General features: G+C 34.3%; 1 protein-coding gene across 1 annotated transcript; it reads right to left on the bottom strand.

Moving 5' to 3' along the window:
- Nucleotides 1-978: 978 nt before the first annotated feature.
- On the bottom strand, nucleotides 979-20,733 carry LOC129757617 (peptidyl-prolyl cis-trans isomerase 5). The gene is made up of 3 exons (XM_055754893.1): nucleotides 20,521-20,733; nucleotides 19,653-19,780; nucleotides 979-1,505 (listed from the first exon to the last, which is right to left on the bottom strand). The coding sequence occupies exons 1-3, from the start codon at nucleotides 20,593-20,595 to the stop codon at nucleotides 1,103-1,105; spliced, it is 606 nt and encodes a 201-aa protein (XP_055610868.1). The 5' UTR covers nucleotides 20,596-20,733; the 3' UTR covers nucleotides 979-1,102.
- Between the last annotated feature and the right edge of the window lie 896 nt (nucleotides 20,734-21,629).

Here is a 21,629-nt window from a genome sequence, read left to right as displayed (position 1 = left end):
AAAACCACTGGTTTAAATGAATACTTTGCATGATGTTAAATTGAAACATTCGATCATAATTATTTAAGCACAATATTTAAAATTTCCTCGGCAAAGAAAAACTTTTTAAAAACCAAGTGAAATGATTTTTTTTTTCTTAAATTTATCAATTTTTTTCCATTCCCCAGATATAGATAATCCTTACCGAATTCCAGAAATATGAAGTAAAATTCAACTAAAATTTATGTAACCGAAAATTTTAATCTTCAATTGAGTAAGCTTTCCAGATTTTTTCTGTAAGTATCCAGGCCGAGCAAATCCGTGCATTGGGTATCTAAATTTTGAACTCAAAACCGAGTAATATCCGGGCAAACCCAGCCTAAATCTGCGTTTTTTCCATAAAAAGGCAAAGACACGCAGGCAGATTAAAAAGCTGTCGATAACACAAAGCCCATGCTCACTTCTTTCAACATCTATGCGTTTCTTCTACCCAAAACGCTCTAGCTTTGACCTGTCCAACTATCAGTTTAATATTCTTTCTCATTAAAATTCTACTTAGTTTCAATAAAACTTTCCGAAATGCCAATTCATATAAAAATTAACATAAAAAGAAAAGCTGAGAAATAAACACACGAAAAACGATTTTTTCCAAGGCATATCAGTGGCGTTCAAATCTTATCTCACAATTTAAAAAAATGCATGTGAATTTAATTCGCTAAAATAAGTGTGAATAACTCTGCAAAAAACCGTACCTTTTTGTTCGATATCCGTGCTACAGGATCGGACCTGGCATTTTCAATTTTTTCTGGGTGAAATCTTTGTAAGCTCGGCTAAAACCGGGCAGTCTGGTATGCAAATGAGTATCTATATCCAGATCCATTAAAATTATCATTTTAAGTTCAGTAAGATGGGATTGAGGTAGTTTTTCCAATATTGCCGACCAATGGTCTAGATTAGTGATAGGTGATATACATTGAACAAATAACTACTACAATATAATTATTTATAAATTTCACACTCTTTCCTTTATTTTACGCTTTATCATCACATTAAATGCACTCGTGTGGAAGTTTTTTTTACTTTATTTTGTAGTTTTGTTCACCGACATCCCACGACGCCCACTTTAATCGGTGGCGTCGCTCTTCTCCACGGCAAACGGAGCATCGACCGGCAGCGATCCGGAGTTGGTGATCTCGACGTCCTGCGTCGGCCGATCCCGTCCATCGGTGCTGGTGCTTTCGATCTTGCGCACCACCGACATACCCTCGATGACCTTGCCGAAAACGACGTGGCGCCCATCAAGCCAGCTCGTTTGCTTTACGGTGATGAAGAACTGCGATCCGTTGGTGTCCTTTCCGGCGTTGGCCATCGACAGCCATCCGGCGCCATAGTGCTTCAGCTTGAAGTTCTCATCGGCGAATCGCTCGCCGTAGATCGAACGGCCTCCGGTTCCATCGCCACGGGTAAAGTCGCCACCCTGGATCATGAAGTCGCGGATCACCCGGTGGAATTTGCTGCCCTTGTAGCTGCAATGGAAAAACAAGCATAGGGAGATTGTTATAAAGATATCATTTAGTCTAGAAGTGGGTATTAACAAGTATTTTCATCTTAAAATGTGACTGTTAGTAATACGTTATAAGGTACACCGGGGTCAGTGTGTACCGTTTTTCGTATAGTTCAACTTAAAAAAAATCATTAAAAAAAATCTGCAGTGGAACAATTTTCATAAAATTACATTCAATGTGATGCAGAACATGTTGTTTACAAATGCTGAAGAGATGAGCTCGATAGAGGCAAAGCGAGAAAAGTTATCACGTAAATTGTAATGGACTGCTGGTGTCTTCACTTACCCCGCTTTAAGTGTGTAAGTGTGGACGGTAGATTTTCCTTTTGATTTCTCAAGAAATTTTCAAGAAAATTGTGTTTTCTTGGTTGAATACGATATTTTATTGTTAGAACCGTCAAAAATTTTGAAAAAAAGTTCATGATACTATTAGTAAGGCATCTTTCAATAATAATTGTGTGAAATTTATGTTGCAACCAGAGTGACAAATTTTCGTTTCAATCATTGAAAGCCGAACGCAACACAAGCTCAAAGTCGCGTAACACTTATTCCTGTCACAATTAAGCTTTTCGACTTTCAAGCTCACATTAAGCCATCATTGCTGTCAGTCTTTTCCAATTGAACGAATACGAGCCCGGCTTTCAGTCCATAAGGAATGAAAGCTGGAAACCGCCTTTCAATTTTCGATGACTGTGTGCGCTGTTCATATTCATATTCATTTGAAAGGCAGACATTTTCAGTCATGAAGGATTGAAAGAGCGCCAAACAACGCTTGACCACAGCAACTACAACAAACACTACTGCGTGCGGCGGAGTAAAGGACATGATGCGGTGTATGCAAATGCACACAAGATTGTTTTGATGTGTGTTGTTTTCAGAGGTTATCTTGGAATTAAGGATTGTTTTGGCATATACATTCGTTTCTTTCCAATTCTATTTATATTTCATAAAAATTCAAAATATCAACAAAAAAACATTGAACCAACTTTTGGTTATCTTTCGTTTTGAAAAATAACGATCTTCAAACTAAGTCCTAAGTATAAAACATCTCGTAGTGCCTGCCTATTTATTCTGAATACGAAAGAAACAAAATATTCAGAAAGCGGAAATTTTCATCAAGGACCTGCTAAAATACTCAGGAACAAAAACATCAATCATTTTCAATTGAAAATGACTGGAGCGGCTTTCAAATGAATTGGAAAGGATTCTGACAGGAAATGAATACGGAAAAAAGGTCCTTTACTTTGAAAGATACAAATATGAAAGCTATTCCAAAGCTTTGACTTTGACAGAGAGAATGCTGTCAGTTGAGTGAAGATTGAGCTTTGACTGTGAAAATTTTGAACACTGGTTGCAACACACTGGGTCCGATTTTATCAAAAACACAGGACAAACAAGTTCTTTACCCAACTTTTCATGATCCGAATGCTAAATATAGCTAAATAATACAATTCATGAAGGTTGTAGGACAGAAAATTGTCCACACTTACCCCATTCAGGGGTTGGATACAAAATTTTAGTTTTTTTGTAAATAAACTCTTTTTTCTTCATTTTTAACCGCCGTTTCTTTTCCTATCTGGTTGTTTAGAATGTAAGGATTGTTTCAATGTAGAGTTTTCCATCGAGAGCCAGCTAGTTTACGAGAAATTTGCAATTGAAAAACATGCACATCAACTCGACATCGTAGTTGCAAATAGAAAATTCCAAAAAAGTCGCTGAAGTTATTGTCTGAATCGTATCTTTTCCACAGTTATTGGATAGATTACAAGTAAGTTGAACATTCTGCATTAGTAGTTTGAGAAAATAGTGCACGGTATTGTTTTAATAGCCATCGTCCACACTTACCCCGGTGTACCTTAATTGTAATTTATTGGTATTGGTTACCGTCACTTATGCCCGGTGTGTTTGAATAGCTATTATCACCTTTGGTAAAATGGTTAGCGCCTTATTGGGTATAGCTCTACAATTTGGAAAAAAATATTTACACGCCACACCAGAAAGGTGCTAATAGGTGCTAATAATAAATTCTACCAATTATAGCCTGTTTAGTGAAAACTTTCAAGCTTTGGCTCATGTCAAATGCGAAGTACCAAAATATGGATCTAAGTTTTTGGGCCAGAAAGATAAAACTTATCTTATCAATTGTCCACTTGAGTTCATCATTCTATAAGTTGTAACAATCTCACTTTATGTTCTTAGGAGAGTGTGTTGCTTAAACAAGAGTTTTTAAAATCATTGATCACTAAAATACCACAACGAGTCTTAAGGTCCGGCAAATAAGAATTTTGTTAAATTATAATGAACTGAATGTATCAATCGATTCAGATACATTTGTACAGCACATAAGATTTGGCTTACCACTTCTTCTTTTAATAGCGAAGGAAGTTCACTAAGCACTAAGTCGCTTACTACTTATTTGAATTAGATTTTACCCTTCAATTCCATTTTTAACATTTGTTTATGATGTACATAGTAAAGCAATAGAATTTTGATTCATTTTTTTTATATTTTTAATGTATGTATGTCTGCAGGGCCGTAGGAAAAGCCGTCTCGTGGGGAGAGGAGGGGTTTGGTGGCAGAACTTTTTACTATGATATTTTTCCTCAGACAATGCATGGCGAAAAAAGATCTGCCTAGATTCCCTTATATTTATTTTTCGGTTCTAGATTCTCTTATATTTATTTTTCGGTTCTTTTACTTAAATAGTGTTTCGTCATAACTCTAATCCGCTCTGATTAGGGAGGGTTTTTGACATTTGACATTTGTCAGTCCTCGCTTCAAATCGCTATATCTTTCTTGTTTCTCAACCGATTTTTACAAAAAATCACAGTTTTGGGAACCTCGTAATGTTACTCAAATATCTTTTTCAGACAATATTCAGCTGCAACACTTCAGTTTTTGTTTATTCAAAGTCTAAGAAATAATCTGAAAAATCATGCTTCAGAAAAAAAAAAGACTGTAGGTCGGAATGCTTTAAAACAGTCACTTAGTGTTCAAGGAAGCTGAAGTTAGAACCCATACGTTACGCATGAGGATTTATTTTTTGAAAGTTTCTAAGATCATGACCACAAGAAATGCCAAAAAGTGATGTGAAATCCGTACTTTTCAATCAATGAACCGTCAAAATTCCGTCAAAGTCACACCAGATGAATATTGAAAATATTATTGGAAAATTGAAGCAATTTGGCACATTTTTGCATCTTTAGATTTACAAAAAACGAAATGCGAATCCTAACGAAACAAAAATCCTATATTGTTTCCTCCTCCCGATCAGAATACCTCAAAATCCCGCTTAAGACTCATTTAACCCTCTTCAAGGTCAAATCTTGCTGAAAAATGGCATTTGACATCCTGGTAATTTAAGCTTAGAGCGAGTGAGATTTATCTTACTTAATTCTTCCTATACTAAGATAAGTACACTGCGGTACGTTGAATTATTCGAAAATGCAATCATTACTGTTATAGTAAAGCAACCATATTTTTTTTCAATTTTCAACCGATTTTGCTAAATAACCTCTTGAAATCATTGTTTTAAATTGACATCTCATGCGCATAGAAAATCAGATTTTTTAAATGTTATCACCGAGTCAAAAACTACCGATAAATCAAAATTTCTTTTAAAAAAATTACATGTTTTATCATTCTTTTTATCAAATATTCACTAATATCAACAATACTATTGACCATACGCAAAAAATGAAGTTTAAGTGATCGATAGCAAATGTGAAAAAAACGATTTCATATCCTTTTTTATTTTTCCAAAATTTCATATTTGGAGCATAACTCAAAAGCAGTTCTATTAAGATTTTTTTTAATATTATTTTCTGATTTCTCAATAAAAGAAATCTCCAATTTACTTAGTTCACAAATGCGGAAAACTAGTGTAAGTAACAATTATTATCATTTTACCAGACAATTTTTAATCATGGGTTGTTTTTAACCTAAAAATATGTTAGAGTTTGGATTTAATTTCTGGTGTTATATTTTATGTTTTTTGTTTCTGTGGAGAAGATGAAAGATCAAGCTGATTAAAATCCCTTATAAATAAACAAAATAGAATAGAAATAGAATTTCTGTGAATTGTTTCAAAGCTTTAAAATTTAGCTCATTCGAAACTTAAGTTTGCATTCGTTTTCTGGCGTTTTCGCATCAGATGTATATCTGGAGGCTCTACACAAACTCATTCAAGATATTTGGTTCTTCAACTTTCCTCCTGACAGTCCGAAATCATTTGATGAATATAGGAAAATAACTCTGTACAACGCAATCTACAAAATTCTCGCAAATTTCATGCTGGTAAAGTTTGATTTATCCATAGAAACTATTCCATCATATCAAGCTGCTTTTTTAGCTAACCGTTTGGCTCAAGATCACATATTTACATGTAAAAGAATTATGATGGAGTATTGGAATAAAGGAACAAAATTATTCGTTTTTTCGTTAGATATCAAACAGGCATTTGATTAAGTAAGCGTAGACTATTTTAAGATACCCAACTATCTCATCAATCGAATCATGTTTTTGGGCCTGGCAGAAAAACACATATCATATGGAGGCTCTGCAAAACACCTTCGGTGACAAAAGGAAAAGGTGTTAAACAAGGTTGTCTGCTTTAACCGCGACTGTTCACAATAGTCCTCCACAACGTCTTAATAAAGCTGAAGCAAACATTTCCAGAAATATCTTTTGGCCAAGAGGAATGCATTTCACTGCCTATCATCCTCGCATATTTACGCAGATGATATTTTGATACTCTGTGAAAGGAATGATCTCCTGGCTCAAATTGTAACGGAGCTTAAAAGACTGTTAGAGAGTGTAGGCCTCCAAATCCATCCAAATAAGTCTGTACTTTTAATTCGCGATCCGTTTTTCACGAAAACGGCGGTTCATGAGCTTCTCAACATAGAACCCTTGAATGTTACGTCATCAAATGATATTCGCTATTTGGGAATGTTTTTGATAGGTACGCTGGTACTTTCAAGGATTGAGGGCAAATAAAATGCTACTTTCTTTTATACAAAAAGCTATTTCTCCATGGAGCATAATACGGCGAATCTACGCCAGAGGTGCCAGATATCCAGATTTGTCCTAATTTTCGAAGGACCTGTTTTTTTTATTTAACCTGATTTGTCCTGATTTTGAAAAAGCTGTTTTAATGTACTGAATTTACCAGATTTTCATTGTTAAAAAATCTAAAATGTAATTTTATTCAAAGTTAAATTAACAGGATATCGAATAAACCTGTAATAAAATAGTTAAACCGGTATTGATGTTCGGTACAGACGATAGTGAAGTAGTGCTTTTTCCATAGAAACTGCAGGCCAACCAAGATTCTCCTCGCCTCAGTGCAAAAATTGAGGCGTCTACAGTACCTGTATTTCGCTAATGTTTATGCAATTTAGGCAGAATTTGTGCGTACTGAAAAATCCTGATTTTTTCTTCATGTTGTCCTGATTATTGACAAAACGACCTGGCATCCTTAATCCTACTTTCATCATTCCTACAATTGTTTACGGACTGTGTGCAATGGCGTTGACAGCAAGTAATCTTCGTTAGCTGCGAAGATACGAAAAAACAATTCTCAAGAATTGTTTAAGGCGAGCGGTGGGAAAGGAAACGTTTCTACCAAACATCTGCTGCAACGCAGAACTATAACCTAAAAATTAAAAGTATACAGGATATTATATTTGGGTCATATACACCAAAGAAGTGAGAATCATCTTCTGCAAGTTGCCTTTAAACTTAAAATACCTGGATCTAAGAGATTATGCCACCCATGTTTATACCTGGTTAACCTCACTAGGAAAAGATATTCGTTCATGTGGCAAAAACTGAGGATTTCGAACACTTATTAGAAGACCGCGGTGCTCTATAAAAAGAATCAGTTAAAATTTATTTAGAACGAAAATTCACGGACAGAGATGTGGAAGATGCAACTACCGAAACGGAACCTGAAAATTATGTAGGTAGAAGACAGTTGGATGAATATGCATCTGAACGATGGATATTTTTTTCTGTTCGATATGTTTTTACCTATTGACTACTCACTATTAGCGCAATGCTATTAGTCCCATAAAGAAGCTGTTTTTGATTTTATTTAAACAAAAAAAAAAAAAAGATTCGATACCATTGAATGTTTCTTTGGGATATTTTATCAACACTTATTTAAGTTATTCAAGAACTCTTTTTGTTAATGATGACAAAGAAAGGGAGAAAATTATTTATATCATATCAATGTGATTCAATGTGTGAATGTTGTCAATGTGTGTTCAAAGGACAAAAATCCAACAGATTTCGGTTCTGCATTAATAATTTCTCTGCTCGAATGAGTGAATTCACGTCACAAAATTTGGTCTTTTTTAAATTTTATATGAAAAATGTGCTCTGAAAGCTGTTTTGACCCTCCAGATGGTCGGATTTTTACAAATCGAACATAATTTAGTTGGTTTTTTCAATAAGTTCATTATTTTCAAATAAAAATACAAAAAGATTGAAAAAAATAATTTTTTTTGTGAATCTTTAAATGAAGTCATTTCAACATATGGTCCCTCAATATGTTGCTATTCAAGTGCCAAATAAAATAAGGAAAAAGTTAGGTGCAGATGCTGAAAATTTATGATTGTAAAAGTCGGAACAAAAGAATATCGTTTCTGAAAGTGTGCATAAAATTTGAAGGCTCCAAAGAATGGTTCAGTATAACCACAGGTATAACTTTTTATTCGTGACGTGAATTCAGTCAACTATCCCGTTTTGTTTGAACTGGTTGAATTCACGTCACAACTTCAAATAAGAATCACTTCGTTCGTTGTTGTTCAATCGAGAAGCTTCGTACATCAAATTGTGGGTAATTGTTTTCATTACAACTCATTCCAAGACACCGATATTCTATTTCCACAGAGAGAACAGGAAATCAAAGATGTATGTACTAAAATCCGAAATGGTAAATTCTAGCGTGAATTCACGTCACAAAAGTAATTTATCACAACAAAAACAACTTAAATTTTAAAATGACCAAATTATATTCATTTTGAAGGAAATTCAATTTGCGACCGTTTGCTACAGTTTTTTTTCATTTTCAAGTAGATTGGTTGACTTCTAGAATGATAACAGTGCAGAAAAGTCCGGAAAAGCGATTTCACGTCACGGTGGAATGTGTCTTAAGCGTTCTTGTTAGAAAAATTAATTAACGTCAGTCAATTGAATTCGTTTATTAGTGATAAATATTCTGAGCGCGTTGTATCTCCTTTTTTTAAACTTGGTCATCATTTCGGATAACTGGAGTAGTAATAGTTTAGATCATTTTTGGATGTCCAGGATAATACTGCTCAGAGGTAAGTTAAATATTTTTCATTTAGATATTTATTTTTTTATTCTAATTTATTTTTATTTTTACAGAATTTACCCGAAACGCAACCGTAATTTTTTTTACACAAAATAATAAGTGTTGTGGTAGTTTTTGATGATTTTTAGGGTTCACTGAAAAAAAATTGAAATAAATATTATATTCTGTAAAATTTGATTTGTTTTGCATTACTTTTAACAAAAATTGAGAAGAAAACGTTTCAAAACTGATACAAAACGATATCATTTCAAAATTAAACAAATTTGACGTAGCATTCATCATCACATCCCGTTGAACTCACTAAAAATTCACGTAATTTGTGGGTGATTTTCATAAAGCATCAATTCTTATTGGGGCGCGTTTACATACTCTTATCGTAGCATCTACGTGAAAATCAATTGGATGAAAATCATATATTTGGTGCATTTATGTTGTAGTCACGATTGAGCAATGATATAAGGATGATTTAACAAAACTGACTTTCTGCCAGATTACATATATGCAAGGTTGATTTGTGAAGTGGAGCCATGAACTGTAGGTAATTGTTTCGAACAACATTTGAAGTTCGTTAACAATGTTAATCGGATATGATAAAAAAGTCCGCCATGTTTGCAATTTTGTTCTCCCGCGCCGGTTTCAAGTGAGAAAACTACCTCGTTATTTTCTCTACGATAAGCAGTGCAACCAGATTACTAAAAATCAGATGGTTCATTTGGAATAGCTGTCCAATGAGAGAAGCAGCAAAAATTGTCGTTGACAACGGTTTGCATGCATTGAGAGCAAAACTTACGCTCTCTCGCAAACTTTCAGGATGTACGAATAAGGTGTTGAATATCGTCCAATTCGTATAATTCTTATCGCTTAATCCAGCAGAAGTTAAAAATATTTATGAATAATTCCTCCACTTTGGTAGGTAAATGAGGTTTTTTCGAGTTTCATGCAATGATTCTATAAGGTTTATGAAACGTATAACAAAGTTTATTGAGAAATATATCTACAAAAATGTCTGCTGGGCCAGAAATTATTATTTCTCTATAGCGATCCTGAATTTACCGTTTCTCATGCTCAATCAAGGTTTCCGAAATTACAGAGAAATAAAGAATTTCACAGTATTTGAGCAAATTTCTGAACATTTTTTTGTTCATTTATGGAAAAGTTTCGATATAAGTGTGTGATTTTTCACAAGCAATTTAGCGAATGACTAAAATTGACCATATTTAACATAACTCTTACATTAAATTCTTCAACGAAAACCGTTTCAGAATTTCAGGGTCCAATCACATAATCACGTTTGTTTTAGAGTGAGTCGATTTGGGGTCGTTTTTGAACCCTGGGGTCTAAAAACCTCGTTTTGATTCAAAACTCATCCATGATTTTTTGCATATTGAAGTAAATTTTAACAACTATGTTTGGGAAAATTTAATGCTTTGTTCTGAAAAAATAACATTATTTTATTTTCGTCTAAAGAACCGAACCTTTTAATGGTTGTTATGCCAATTTATAAATTCAATAAGAAATATGGGAAGATTGTAGCAAAATCAATCTTTGTCAGCTTTTCGCGTCTTTTTAAAACTCTTCTGGGTAAAATCTAAAACAATTTTATATCTAGAAATAATCGACCGTTCTCGAGGAGAAAACACAATTATAGTGCAAAATATTTCAAAAAAATTGATTCGATACAGTTGCGAAAACATCCCACCCATCGTATTTTCCATTGATTACGATAAACCAACAGAGATTCCGTTGAATATTAATAACAGCCACCAACCCGATGATTGAATTTGCCGAACAATTAAAAAGCTGCCATATCACGATTGTTTCTGTCAAGATAGCATAGAGAGGCAAGGTGAAAACAATTTTCATCCACACAATCGATAACGATCCGATCGGAACTAAAGTGAGTCTCTCAAAACATTGATCCAGAAAATGGGCGGTTCTGTGCTGTAAATAATTTCCCACAAAACATTACCAGCACACCTGTTTCACTTTTTCATCTTATTACATAATTGTACACACACGTTTTCGTCTGGCAGTTTTCGTTTGCATTAAACTTGATTTAAGCTAAATTTGTCTGGGATAGGCGATCGTGAACTTAAACGAAGCCACCAACAACGTGGGATGGAAGTCATGTTATTTAATTAAAACTGGTTTCCATGAGCCGAGCCAGTTGCTATCTTTTCGGCAGATTTATTTGCATATTTCGTAATTGCTGTCGGTAGAAAAAAAATAAACAGATGTTGGTTGACCGTAAAATTTATGCAGTTCGAGAAACTCAACACCGATGTCTATCCAGAGAATTTAATTACTCACATCGGATTAATGTTTAATAAAAGCCTAGTTTCTGTCAAATCAAGTCGGTTTAAATTGATACTTAGCTTAGCTTAGCTTAGCTTAGCTTAGCTTGATCGACTACTCACATCCACCTTGAATCATTGAACTCGAAATATTTTGTAAATTTTTTTAAAGGCATTAAAAATTCGATGCTTTAAAATTTTTTTGATCAATTTAATTTTGATGAAGATCAATACATTTCGAATTCCATGATCGCTGGCGTGGCTCAGTAGAACTAGTTCCACATCGCCAATGGTTGCTACTCCGTGATTGACCGAGGCCATCAATTTTGTCCAGAGGTCAAAAGAATGGTGTCTGGGATTGACAGCACATTCACAATGAACAAAACTGATGCTCTCTCTTTAAACATCAATAACGGCGCCGGCCACGTCCTAGTAGTCAATAGACAGATTTTGAAAAAGAGAGAAAGGGATAAAAGAACAAATTCATGCTTTAGGACCGAGGTTACCTCTGCATCCTAGCAAATAACTATTTTTCGAGGATGGGTGAAGGGATATGATCAGGAGACACTTTTGACTAGTGTAAAAATCAAACAATGGCAAACTATTTTATATTAACCTACGTTCCTTCTGATTTTATAAAAGAATTGGATTCGGTAGTACAGATTCATCACTTTTGTTTGCTTTTATTCAACAAACAACTTGTAAAAACTTTGTTATAGAATATCTACTTTATCGGATATCTTTATCCAACTTCAAATGTTTCTTCTGTTTATTAAATTTCTTTTTACACATACTGATGAGTTGATTTTTTTTATAATTAAACTAGCTGACCCGGTGTGCTTTGCTACACCTTTCAAAATCAAATGATATTTTCAAAAATTATTCTAAATTTTATTGTGCCATAAAATAAGAGCTGCGGCTTGATTTTCGAATTGAAACACAAAGATAACTTTAACTATTATTCTGAATCTTGCTGTATAAATTTGTGTTAAAAATCTGATAATTTTAATCTGTCTGGAAAGTCTCAAATTAATCGTACGCAAACAATCTTACTTATAAAATATGATTGTTTTTACTTGATATGTTCTGGAACTAATAAGAGAGTCCCCTTCCCTGTCCTTCCCTTCACCCTCTGCTGAATGGAGGTCGTGATCTTTAATAATCATACCCATTTTTTCTCGTTCCCAAAAATCCTCTTAGATCGAATAGAGTTCCATTGATTGATAAGTTTTTAAACTTTACGACAAAATGTATAATGAGCCCCTTCCTTTCTTCCCCTCTCTACGCTGTAAAGCGTAAGGGTCTATAACAATCGTTGAAACATAGCTCGTAACCAAGTACCTTTCCATGCCATATTTGATTCCATTTGTTGGCTTCGTTAGCATAAATTGAGAACTTATGCTAAAAAAATTGTATTGGGCTCACCTCCCTTCTCCTATGTACCTTCTCACTGAAAGGAGAATAGTATGTCAGATAATCATAGAATCATACCAAATGATTTTCCATGTTAAGTTTTGTCAATTTCTCGGATTTTGTAAAAAAAAAGTGAAATGTAAGCCTTCTCTTTCCTTCCTATATTCCCAATTCTATAATCTAACTGCAAGAAAGGAATTGTTTCACATAGAAAAAATATTTTTTGTACGTAGCCCCCCTTTGTCCCTTTATATCTCTCCGCTGAAAAAAGTGGGGCTTTAATTTATGATAGAAACATTTCTCGTATCCAAATACCCTCACATACCAAATATGGTTCAATTTGCTCGATCAGCTCTCCAGTTATACTGAAAATTGTAAGGGAGACCTCTCCTCCCCCTTTTCATCCACCTTTTTGAAGGAGTGAGGAGTATCAAATATACAAAGAAGCATTTCTCGTACCCAAATATCGCTTCATGGAAAATTTAGTTCCATTTGCTGTTGTTGTTCATGAGTTATGCAGAAAAATTGTATGAAACCCCACTCCCTCTTTCCTTTCTTTCCGCTGGAATCAAACAATCATTAGAACATGTCACGTTCCCGAATACCCGCCCATGCTGAATTTGGTTCCATTTTCTTAATTAGATTTTGAGTTATGTAAAATTTTTTAAAAGAGGACTCCTCTCCCCTTAACATCTCCATACTGGTAAGAGGGAGGAGTCTCAAATAATCATAGAAATATTTTTCGTATCCAAATACCTTCCCGTGCCAAATTTAGTTCCAATATCTTGATTAGTTTTCGAGTTATATGAAAAATTGTAAGGTAGCCCCCCTCCCCTCTTCCTACCACCCCACCGAGAGGAGAGAGGGGTACCTAATATTCATAGAAATATTCCTCGTTCCCAAATACCACTCCATGCCAAAATTGACACCATTTGCTTGATGGGTTCTCGAGTTATGAAAAAAAAATGTCTTTTGGTCTTTGGGAGGCCCCTCCCCCCCTTCATGAGAAAAGGAGGGGTCTCAAACCATAATAGGAACCTTCCCCTGCATTCCATACCTTCACCTGCCAAGTTTCACGCAAATCGGTTCAGTAGTTTCAAAGTCTATAGGGAACAGACAGACAGACAGACAGACAGACAGACAGAATTTCATTTTTATATATATAGATTAGTTATGTATGCAAATTTCTTTTTTTTTTTTAAATAAATTTACTACTAAAAAAATATATTAATATTTAAAAAAATATCAGTTGCATCGCTAAATAAGTTCTCAGTATTTTTTTTATTTTCTCTTTGAAAGTCAAATATTCAAAAATGTTGGCAAAAACAAATTTCTAAGTTTACATTTGTTCCGTATATTGAGGCAAGTGTCAACGCAAAGCTTATTCACAGATGCGTCAGAGCTTTAAAATGGATTTAATACGTATTCTTGTGTTTAGTTCTATCAAGTTTCACTGATATATCTGCAGTATTCTTGCAGTACAAATTTATGTTTGTTACTCCACTTTTAACGAATGCTGTTAATGACCTTAATTAACAAAGACATTTGAAAATTTTCAATATCTCGCTTCAGGTTCAACATTCGTCATACCCCTTCTGGTCTTTTCAACATATTGAATAATAGCCCTTGCCCCACCGTGTAAGTTGACAGGAGGGAATATTGTTTTTAACACTTTAAGGGTATACTTAAAATTTCTCATAAAAATTTTGCGTCCAGTTGAATATCAGTTCTAAAGTCTCGCTTTTCAAAAACGAAGCGTATCAAAAGTCTTTTTTATGCAGTCATGTAACACGAAAACACTTTTCATGTTAAGCACGTACTTCAATTGGTATGTAAGCAAAAAGTACGATGGTTTTTTCAGAATTATTTAAAATAAAAAGCTCCCATTTTCATTTCTAAATTTGGTTCAGTTGTGTATTTGGGCCGTAGTAACAATTTTTAGAAGTAAACATAATTTAAATTTTTTTTAACAGAAAAAGTTAAACGTTTGAAAATGTTCTAATGTTCCTTGAATGAAAAGTCGAATGCTACCTACATTAACACGAACTAAATATGAACGTATTTTTGCAAAGCTTTCAATTGGTTTTGATCCGATTGATAAAATATCAATCCGTGTCACATCTAGGCGTCATTTATTTCCACGTGAAATTAAGCAAGAAAAACACACATCTAGGATGCATGTCGCTCCCACGTGCATAAGAAATAAAGGTACTTGGTTGAGAATCAGGTGCCTGATTGTTAAATTTTCCAGCGGTCAATGAACAGTATGCTTTAGTTACTATCCACTTGCGACGACGTTTGCTTGACCATAGAGACGGAAAACAAACCCTTCAAAGAAAAGAAAATCTCTAAAAAGGGTGCATGACTTTTCAATTTAAGATTTTGGTAAAAAAATGTATATGTTTTATTCGATCGGCAAAATGTCAATCAAGGTCTCATCTAGGCGTCATTCATAACCATGTGCTGTACAAATGAGCTTGTAATCAAGTAGAAAAAAAAATTACATCAAGGCTTCATATCGCCACCCCTAGCATTGAAAATATGCTTGGTTGAGAAATACGCGCCAAAATATTCCCACTGATCAGTATGCTATGCCTTGGTTACTATCCTTTCCCGACGTTGGCTCGCGACGCCTCGACCTTGGAGACGAAAAACAAACCGCCCAAAGGAAAACAAATTCTCGAGAAAATGGATGTCATGACTTTAATTTGGTTCGAAAAACTACAAACTTTGTACGGAAGCCCCCCCTCCCTTAAGTCGGATGGGGTTTTGACTATTACAGAAACCATCTCCGGCCTCAAAAACCCTCAGATGCCAATTTTGACGATGATCGGTTCAGTAGTTTCCGAGTCTATAGGGAACAGACAGACAGACAAACATTCATTTTTATATATATAGATGAATCAAAAGTAAAATAACAGATGGAATTGAATTTATCTTAAACAAAAAACTTAATATGTTTTATTCTCAGATAAAACTAACCAAGAAAGCATAGGGTTTGGAAATAATTAATATTTACATTACCAATGTAATATTCTGAAATCTCTCTATTCACAGTCTTCCAATTGTTACTTTCAACACGAATATTACTTTTCGCTTCAATCGCTTATTAATTTTTAATCTGGGCTGTTGAACGGTCCGACAGAGAGTGTGAATTAAATTGATTTTTATCTGTTCTACCAGAAATCGTCTAAAGATTAATGTTTATGTATTTAAACTCGGTATGTTCACATAATAATCTGAAATTTTGTAACATTTTTTCATTTCATTCTTAAAAATATTGTATTGTACTCCAAAGCGTGTTTGAAGTTAACTTATTTCCCAAATTGCATCAGACATTGGACAATATGGTATAGGTATAAAAATATTACAATCAACCTGTGCCGTGGTCTCAATTTTCGATAAAATTCTAAATTTGTCTTTGAATAATTCAGCCTAATTTCTAGAAATATGGAATTTCACCCGTACCTTGCCATTTAGCCGGAGAAATAGCAAAGCAAAAATAAGACCCCGCCAGAGACAAAACCTAGACCAAAACCCATTAATCCTTTTGTAATGAACAGAAAAGAAATCACTCATTTGGTCAGAGTTTAAACAAATAAATAGAAAGATACTTAGCTTCGATCCATTTTCCATTCAGATCCATTTTCCATTCAATCCTGAAAAATATGGAGCAACTTCCTGCTTGGATTTCGGTACAATTGTAAACATTTTCGATATCACAAATCTCACTCACAACTTAATTAAATAACGAATTCCATTTCCAACTTTTGACACGAGATAAAATTTTTCGCGTCTTATCCAGTCATCGCCTAATCCAAAAAACTCAAATCAAGTCGGTTTAAATTGATACTGTTTAAGAACTCTCTAGTTACTTTTACGTACCAACTGTGTTAAAAATATTTGTAACGTAGAATTTCGATGAAGTGTATTTAATTTTAAGGTCCATATGAAGAAAAGTTTAGAATCAACTATCGATCTCGAGTCTACAGTCTGACATGAATATTTTTTTCTCTAGTGTAATTACACATATTCCTTTTTCTTTACAAGAATCAACCGAACACCAATAAGCTTGAGTATTAGACAATAAGTCCGAAAGAAAAAAATGTAGCGTAGCTGCATGGTTTTTAATCCTATTTTTCAAGTACGTTTACAAGAGACTAATCTATATTAAATCTTCATAAACCGACATTCAAAAGATAGCCTCCCACAAGCGCAACTTTATCATTTTCGATGAATATCCGTAAAAATTGGGTAATTTTTTCCACATTAGTCTGCGAGTGTATCAAAGCAAAAAAAACGACTTTCCCAAAAAAATACAGACAGCAAAGCTGCTCTGGGTTAATTTTAAGGGAAATTATGTCAGAACGCAACGTTTCATGCAATTTAGTAAACTCGTTATTATCTCAAGTTTTATGGAATTTCTTATGATGAAAATTTTCATACTATTTTTGAAGCATTCAGTACTCAATTTCTTTGAATTTTGGTTGCGGCGCAAAAATAATTATTAACCTCTGTCCACACAACACCAATATTTTTTAACTGCATCTTAAAAGTGAATCTGAAATCTGGTTGAAAATCTTAATCTTGAATTTGAATATGGATTTCAGATTCATTTTTCAGATTCATATTTCAGATTCAGATTTCAGATTCAGATTTCAGATTCAGATTTCAGATTCAGATTTCAGATTCAGATTTCAGATTCAGATTTCAGATTCAGATTTCAGATTCAGATTTCAGATTCAGATTTCAGATTCAGATTTCAGATTTCAGATTCAGATTCCAGAATTCAGATTTCAGATTTCAGATTCAGATTTCAGATTTCAGATTCAGATTTCAGATTTCAGATTCTGATTTCAGATTCAGATTTCAGATTTCAGATTTCAGATTTCAGATTCAGATTTCAGATTCAGGTTTCAGATTCAGATTTCAGATTTCAGATTCAGATTTTAGATTCAGATTTTAGATTCAGATTTTAGATTCAGATTTCAGATTCAGATTTCAGATTCAGATTTCAGATCCAGATTTCAGATTCAGATTTCAGATTCAGATTTCAGATTCAGATTTCAGATTCAGATTTCAGATTCAGATTTCAGATTCAGATTTCAGATTCAGATTTCAGATTCAGATTTCAGATTCAGATTTCAGATTCAGATTTCAGATTCAGATTTCAGATTCAGATTTCAGATTCAGATTTCAGATTCAGATTTCAGATTCAGATTTCAGATTCAGATTTCAGATTCAGATTTCAGATTCAGATTTCAGATTCAGATTTCAGATTCAGATTTCAGATTCAGATTTTAGATTCAGATTTTAGATTCAGATTTCAGATTCAGATTTCAGATTCAGATTTCAGATTCAGATTTCAGATTCAGATTTCAGATTCAGATTTCAGATTCAGATTTCAGATTCAGATTTCAGATTCAGATTTCAGATTCAGATTTCAGATTCAGATTTCAGATTCAGATTTCAGATTCAGATTTCAGATTCAGATTTCAGATTCAGATTTCAGATTCCGAATTCAGATTCAGATTTCAGATTCAGATTTCAGATTCAGATTTCAGATTCAGATTCAGATTTCAGATTCAGATTTCAGATTCAGATTTCAGATTCAGATTTCAGATTCAGATTTCAGATTCAGATTTCAGATTCAGAATTCAGATTCAGATTTCAGATTCCGAATTCAGATTCAGATTTCAGATTTCAGATTCAGATTTCAGATTCAGTTTTCAGAATCAGATTTCAGATTCAATTTAGATTTCAGATTCAGATTTCAGATTCAGATTCAGATTTCAGATTCAGATTTCAGATTTCAGATTCAGACTTCAGATTCAGATTTCAGATTCAGATTTCAGATTCAGATTTCATATTAAGAATTCAGATTCAGATGCAGATTCAGAATTCAAAATCGGAATTCAGATTCCGGATTTAGGTTTAAAATTCAGATTCAGAATCAGAATCAAAATTCAGAATTCGGATTCTGAATTCAGCATTCAGATTCTATAAAGATATTTATTCCGTAATTTATGTTTGTTACTTAATTTATCGGCCTTATCAGTGAAAAGTGATGTCTTGTCTTGTAAGAAAATCTTAAGATTAGGAAATTTTTAGACGGATGGAAAGTTAGTAGAAATGAAAGATTCAGATTCAGAATTCAGATTAAGAATCCAGATTAAAATCCAAATTCAGAACTCAGATTCAGGATTCAGATTAAAAATTCAGATTCAGAATTCAGATTCAGAATTCAGATTCAGAATTCAGAATTCAGATTCAGATTGAGAATTCAGATTCAGAATTCAGATTTAGAATTCCGATTCAGAATACAGATTCAGAATTCAGATTGAGAATTCCGATTCAGAATTCAGATTTAGAATTCAGATTCAGAATTCAGATTCAGAATTTAGAATTCAGATTCAAAATTCAGATTTAGAATTCAGATTCAAAATTCAGAACTCAGATTCAGAATTCAGATTCAGAATTCAGATTCAGAATTCAGGTTCAGAATTCAGATTCAGACTTCAGATTCAGAATTCAGATTCAGAATTCAGATTCAGAATTCAGATTCAGAATTCAGATTCAGAATTCAGATTCAGAATTCAGATTCAGAATTCAGATTCAGAATTCAGATTCAGAATTCAGATTCAGAATTCAGATTCAGAATTCAGATTCAGAATTCAGATTCAGAATTCAGATTCAGAATTCAGATTCAGAATTCAGATTCAGAATTCAGATTCAGAATTCAGATTCAGAATTCAGATTCAGAATTGAGATTCAGAATTCAGAATCAGAATTCAAATTTAGAATTCAGATTCAGAATTTAGATTCAGAATCCAGATTCAGAATTCAGATTCCAAATTCAGATTATGAATTCAGATTCAATTTCAACAGCAAAATATGGTTCCTTAAAAAAAATTATTTTGGTAAAAATTCAAATTCGAAAATTCAACATTCAGGGTCGTTTTATTTGATGACTTCCAACACGATTGAACATATTAAGGTCATATTCCCAAGAAAAAAATTAAACTGAATGTTCGGAAGCCTCATAAAAGGCAACACTCACCCCTCGCCAACGGTGGTCTTTTCGGCCAGTTCTTTGAAGTTCCTAGCGGTTTTCGGCACGGTACCTCCGAAAAGTCCAATCACAATGCGGCCTTCCGGTTTGCCGCCGATGCTGATGTCAAAAAAGACCTACATTATGATGCGGAGAGATGAAAACAACAACACGTTAAAAGTGAAACGAATCCACGCTGCTAATAATGGGTTTTAGGAGAGAAATGTTTTCGGCTTTTTGAAACCCGGTAGGTAGAACAATGATGTTGATGATGGGTTTTTTTTTGTTTTACTTTTTAATGTATGCCAAGTAAACAAGCGAAAGGTGGGGCATATTTCAAAATACTGTCCTCTTTTGTGCTTGGGGTTATTTTCGTTCAGCTGATTTTATGTCAATTTTTATTCAACTAACTGACGGACAACGAACGACTATAGAACAAGAGATTCAACCCCAATCACGATGGGACACGTAATCAGTTGCTGTCGAAAGAGAAGAAGATAAAAAAAAAAAAAGAACGCAGCCGATTTACCGTACCGGAGAAATTGTACAAAGGAAACGCGCTGAATAAGGGGTTAATAAACTGATTTGCAACTAAATTACAGGTTCTACAAAGCCAAGTACAACAACGGATTGCAAGTGATCTAGTTGTTGGAAAGAAAATAACCACCAAAGAACCAAGAACAAGAAAAACCGGTTTCATTATCTCATCATCTGCCCCCATCTTTTACTTCAAGAAGAGTACTTGGGAAGCGTGCTCGAGAAAGGCTGCATAATTCAATAAAGACTTATTCTTATTCCCTTACCCCCTTAAAGGAATCAGCACAATAACCAGCTCGTTATTGGCCGCAATTGGATCCGTGCACATCCGTCCACTTACCTTATCAGTGACTTTAGGGCCTTCCGAGGCTAGGGCCCCGACGACGAGCACAGCCAAAGCGACGAATAACTTCATCTTGGACGCTACAATTGCACTTGAATTCACACTTCTAATTGAAACGAGGGGAACAACCAAACCAAAACGGAGAACGTCAAATACGCTGCTGACAAACCGACGCCGACGAAAGTTGGCAGTGAATTGACCAAGTTGGAAGCGCTGCGGATGATTTTATGGCCCGGTGTATGTGCGTTTGTTGGTATGCCAGGCAGGGACACAAAGTTAGCCCTAGACGGAACGACGGTGCTTCCATCTGGTAGTGTTTGTGCTGCGAGTGAGGGGATTCTTTCGGCACAGCTATGCACTAACCGGGTAACAAAGACTTCGGTTATTCATTTAACCAACAAGTTATTTACCGCCCTTTCAAAATTTTCCGTAAAAATTACCGAATGTTATCAGTTAATCGCTATTATTTCCCGATTGTTCGGTAAAAATTACTGATCATTCGGTAAAAAAAACTGCCGAACGCTCGGTACCATGATGAATATAGTATGGTGGTCTCACAGCCCAATTGCACGTTCAGCCATATTGCAAAAAGTTTTGACAGCTGGCTGAAGTGTTTACGAAATAGGGGGTCCAGGGATGCCAGGTGTTTGAGATAAAAAATCAGAGAAATTTGGAAAAAAAAGTCTATGTATGTCTGTGCATAAGCTTATCGTAGACCAAAGATCAAAAGATTGAAAACCAAATTGTGTTTTAGTTTATTTTATTTTATTTAAATTACACTTCCGGAAACAAAGAAATGATTTGAGTACTGAAATCATTCATTTGTTCGAAACACTTTTTTGTATCATAAATTACATTACACTCCGCACTTTTCGGACGCTCCGAAATAGCTGTGATTAATTGTGATAATAGGAAGGATATTTTAAGGATGGACCAAACAACCAAAATCCTAAAGCGGATGTTGCTTGTCCGATCCTTGGTATCAAGGTCGGACTCAGGGTGTTCACCATCGAAGTGACAATCGAGCCAGCTGTCAAATTTCGGCTGCTTTTCGCCCCCTCCTCCGCATCCAAACCTCGTCTACTTTTTGCCAAAGTGAGACCACC

Source organism: Uranotaenia lowii, chromosome 3 (genome assembly GCF_029784155.1).
Source record: "Uranotaenia lowii strain MFRU-FL chromosome 3, ASM2978415v1, whole genome shotgun sequence".
Lineage (NCBI taxonomy): Eukaryota > Metazoa > Arthropoda > Insecta > Diptera > Culicidae > Uranotaenia > Uranotaenia lowii.
The sequence above is the reverse complement of the archived record's forward strand: the minus strand, read 5'-3'. Positions and strand labels throughout refer to the sequence as shown.

Coding starts and splice junctions, on each gene's coding strand:
- LOC129757617 (XM_055754893.1), bottom strand. CDS start 20,595: ATGAAGTTATTCGTCGCTTTGGCTGTGCTCGTCGTCGGGGCCCTAGCC. Junction 19,781..20,520: donor GCCCTAAAGTCACTGATAAG/GTAAGTGGACGG, acceptor ATCATAATGTAG/GTCTTTTTTGACATCAGCAT. Junction 1,506..19,652: donor AAGACCACCGTTGGCGAGGG/GTGAGTGTTGCC, acceptor TTTCCATTGCAG/CTACAAGGGCAGCAAATTCC.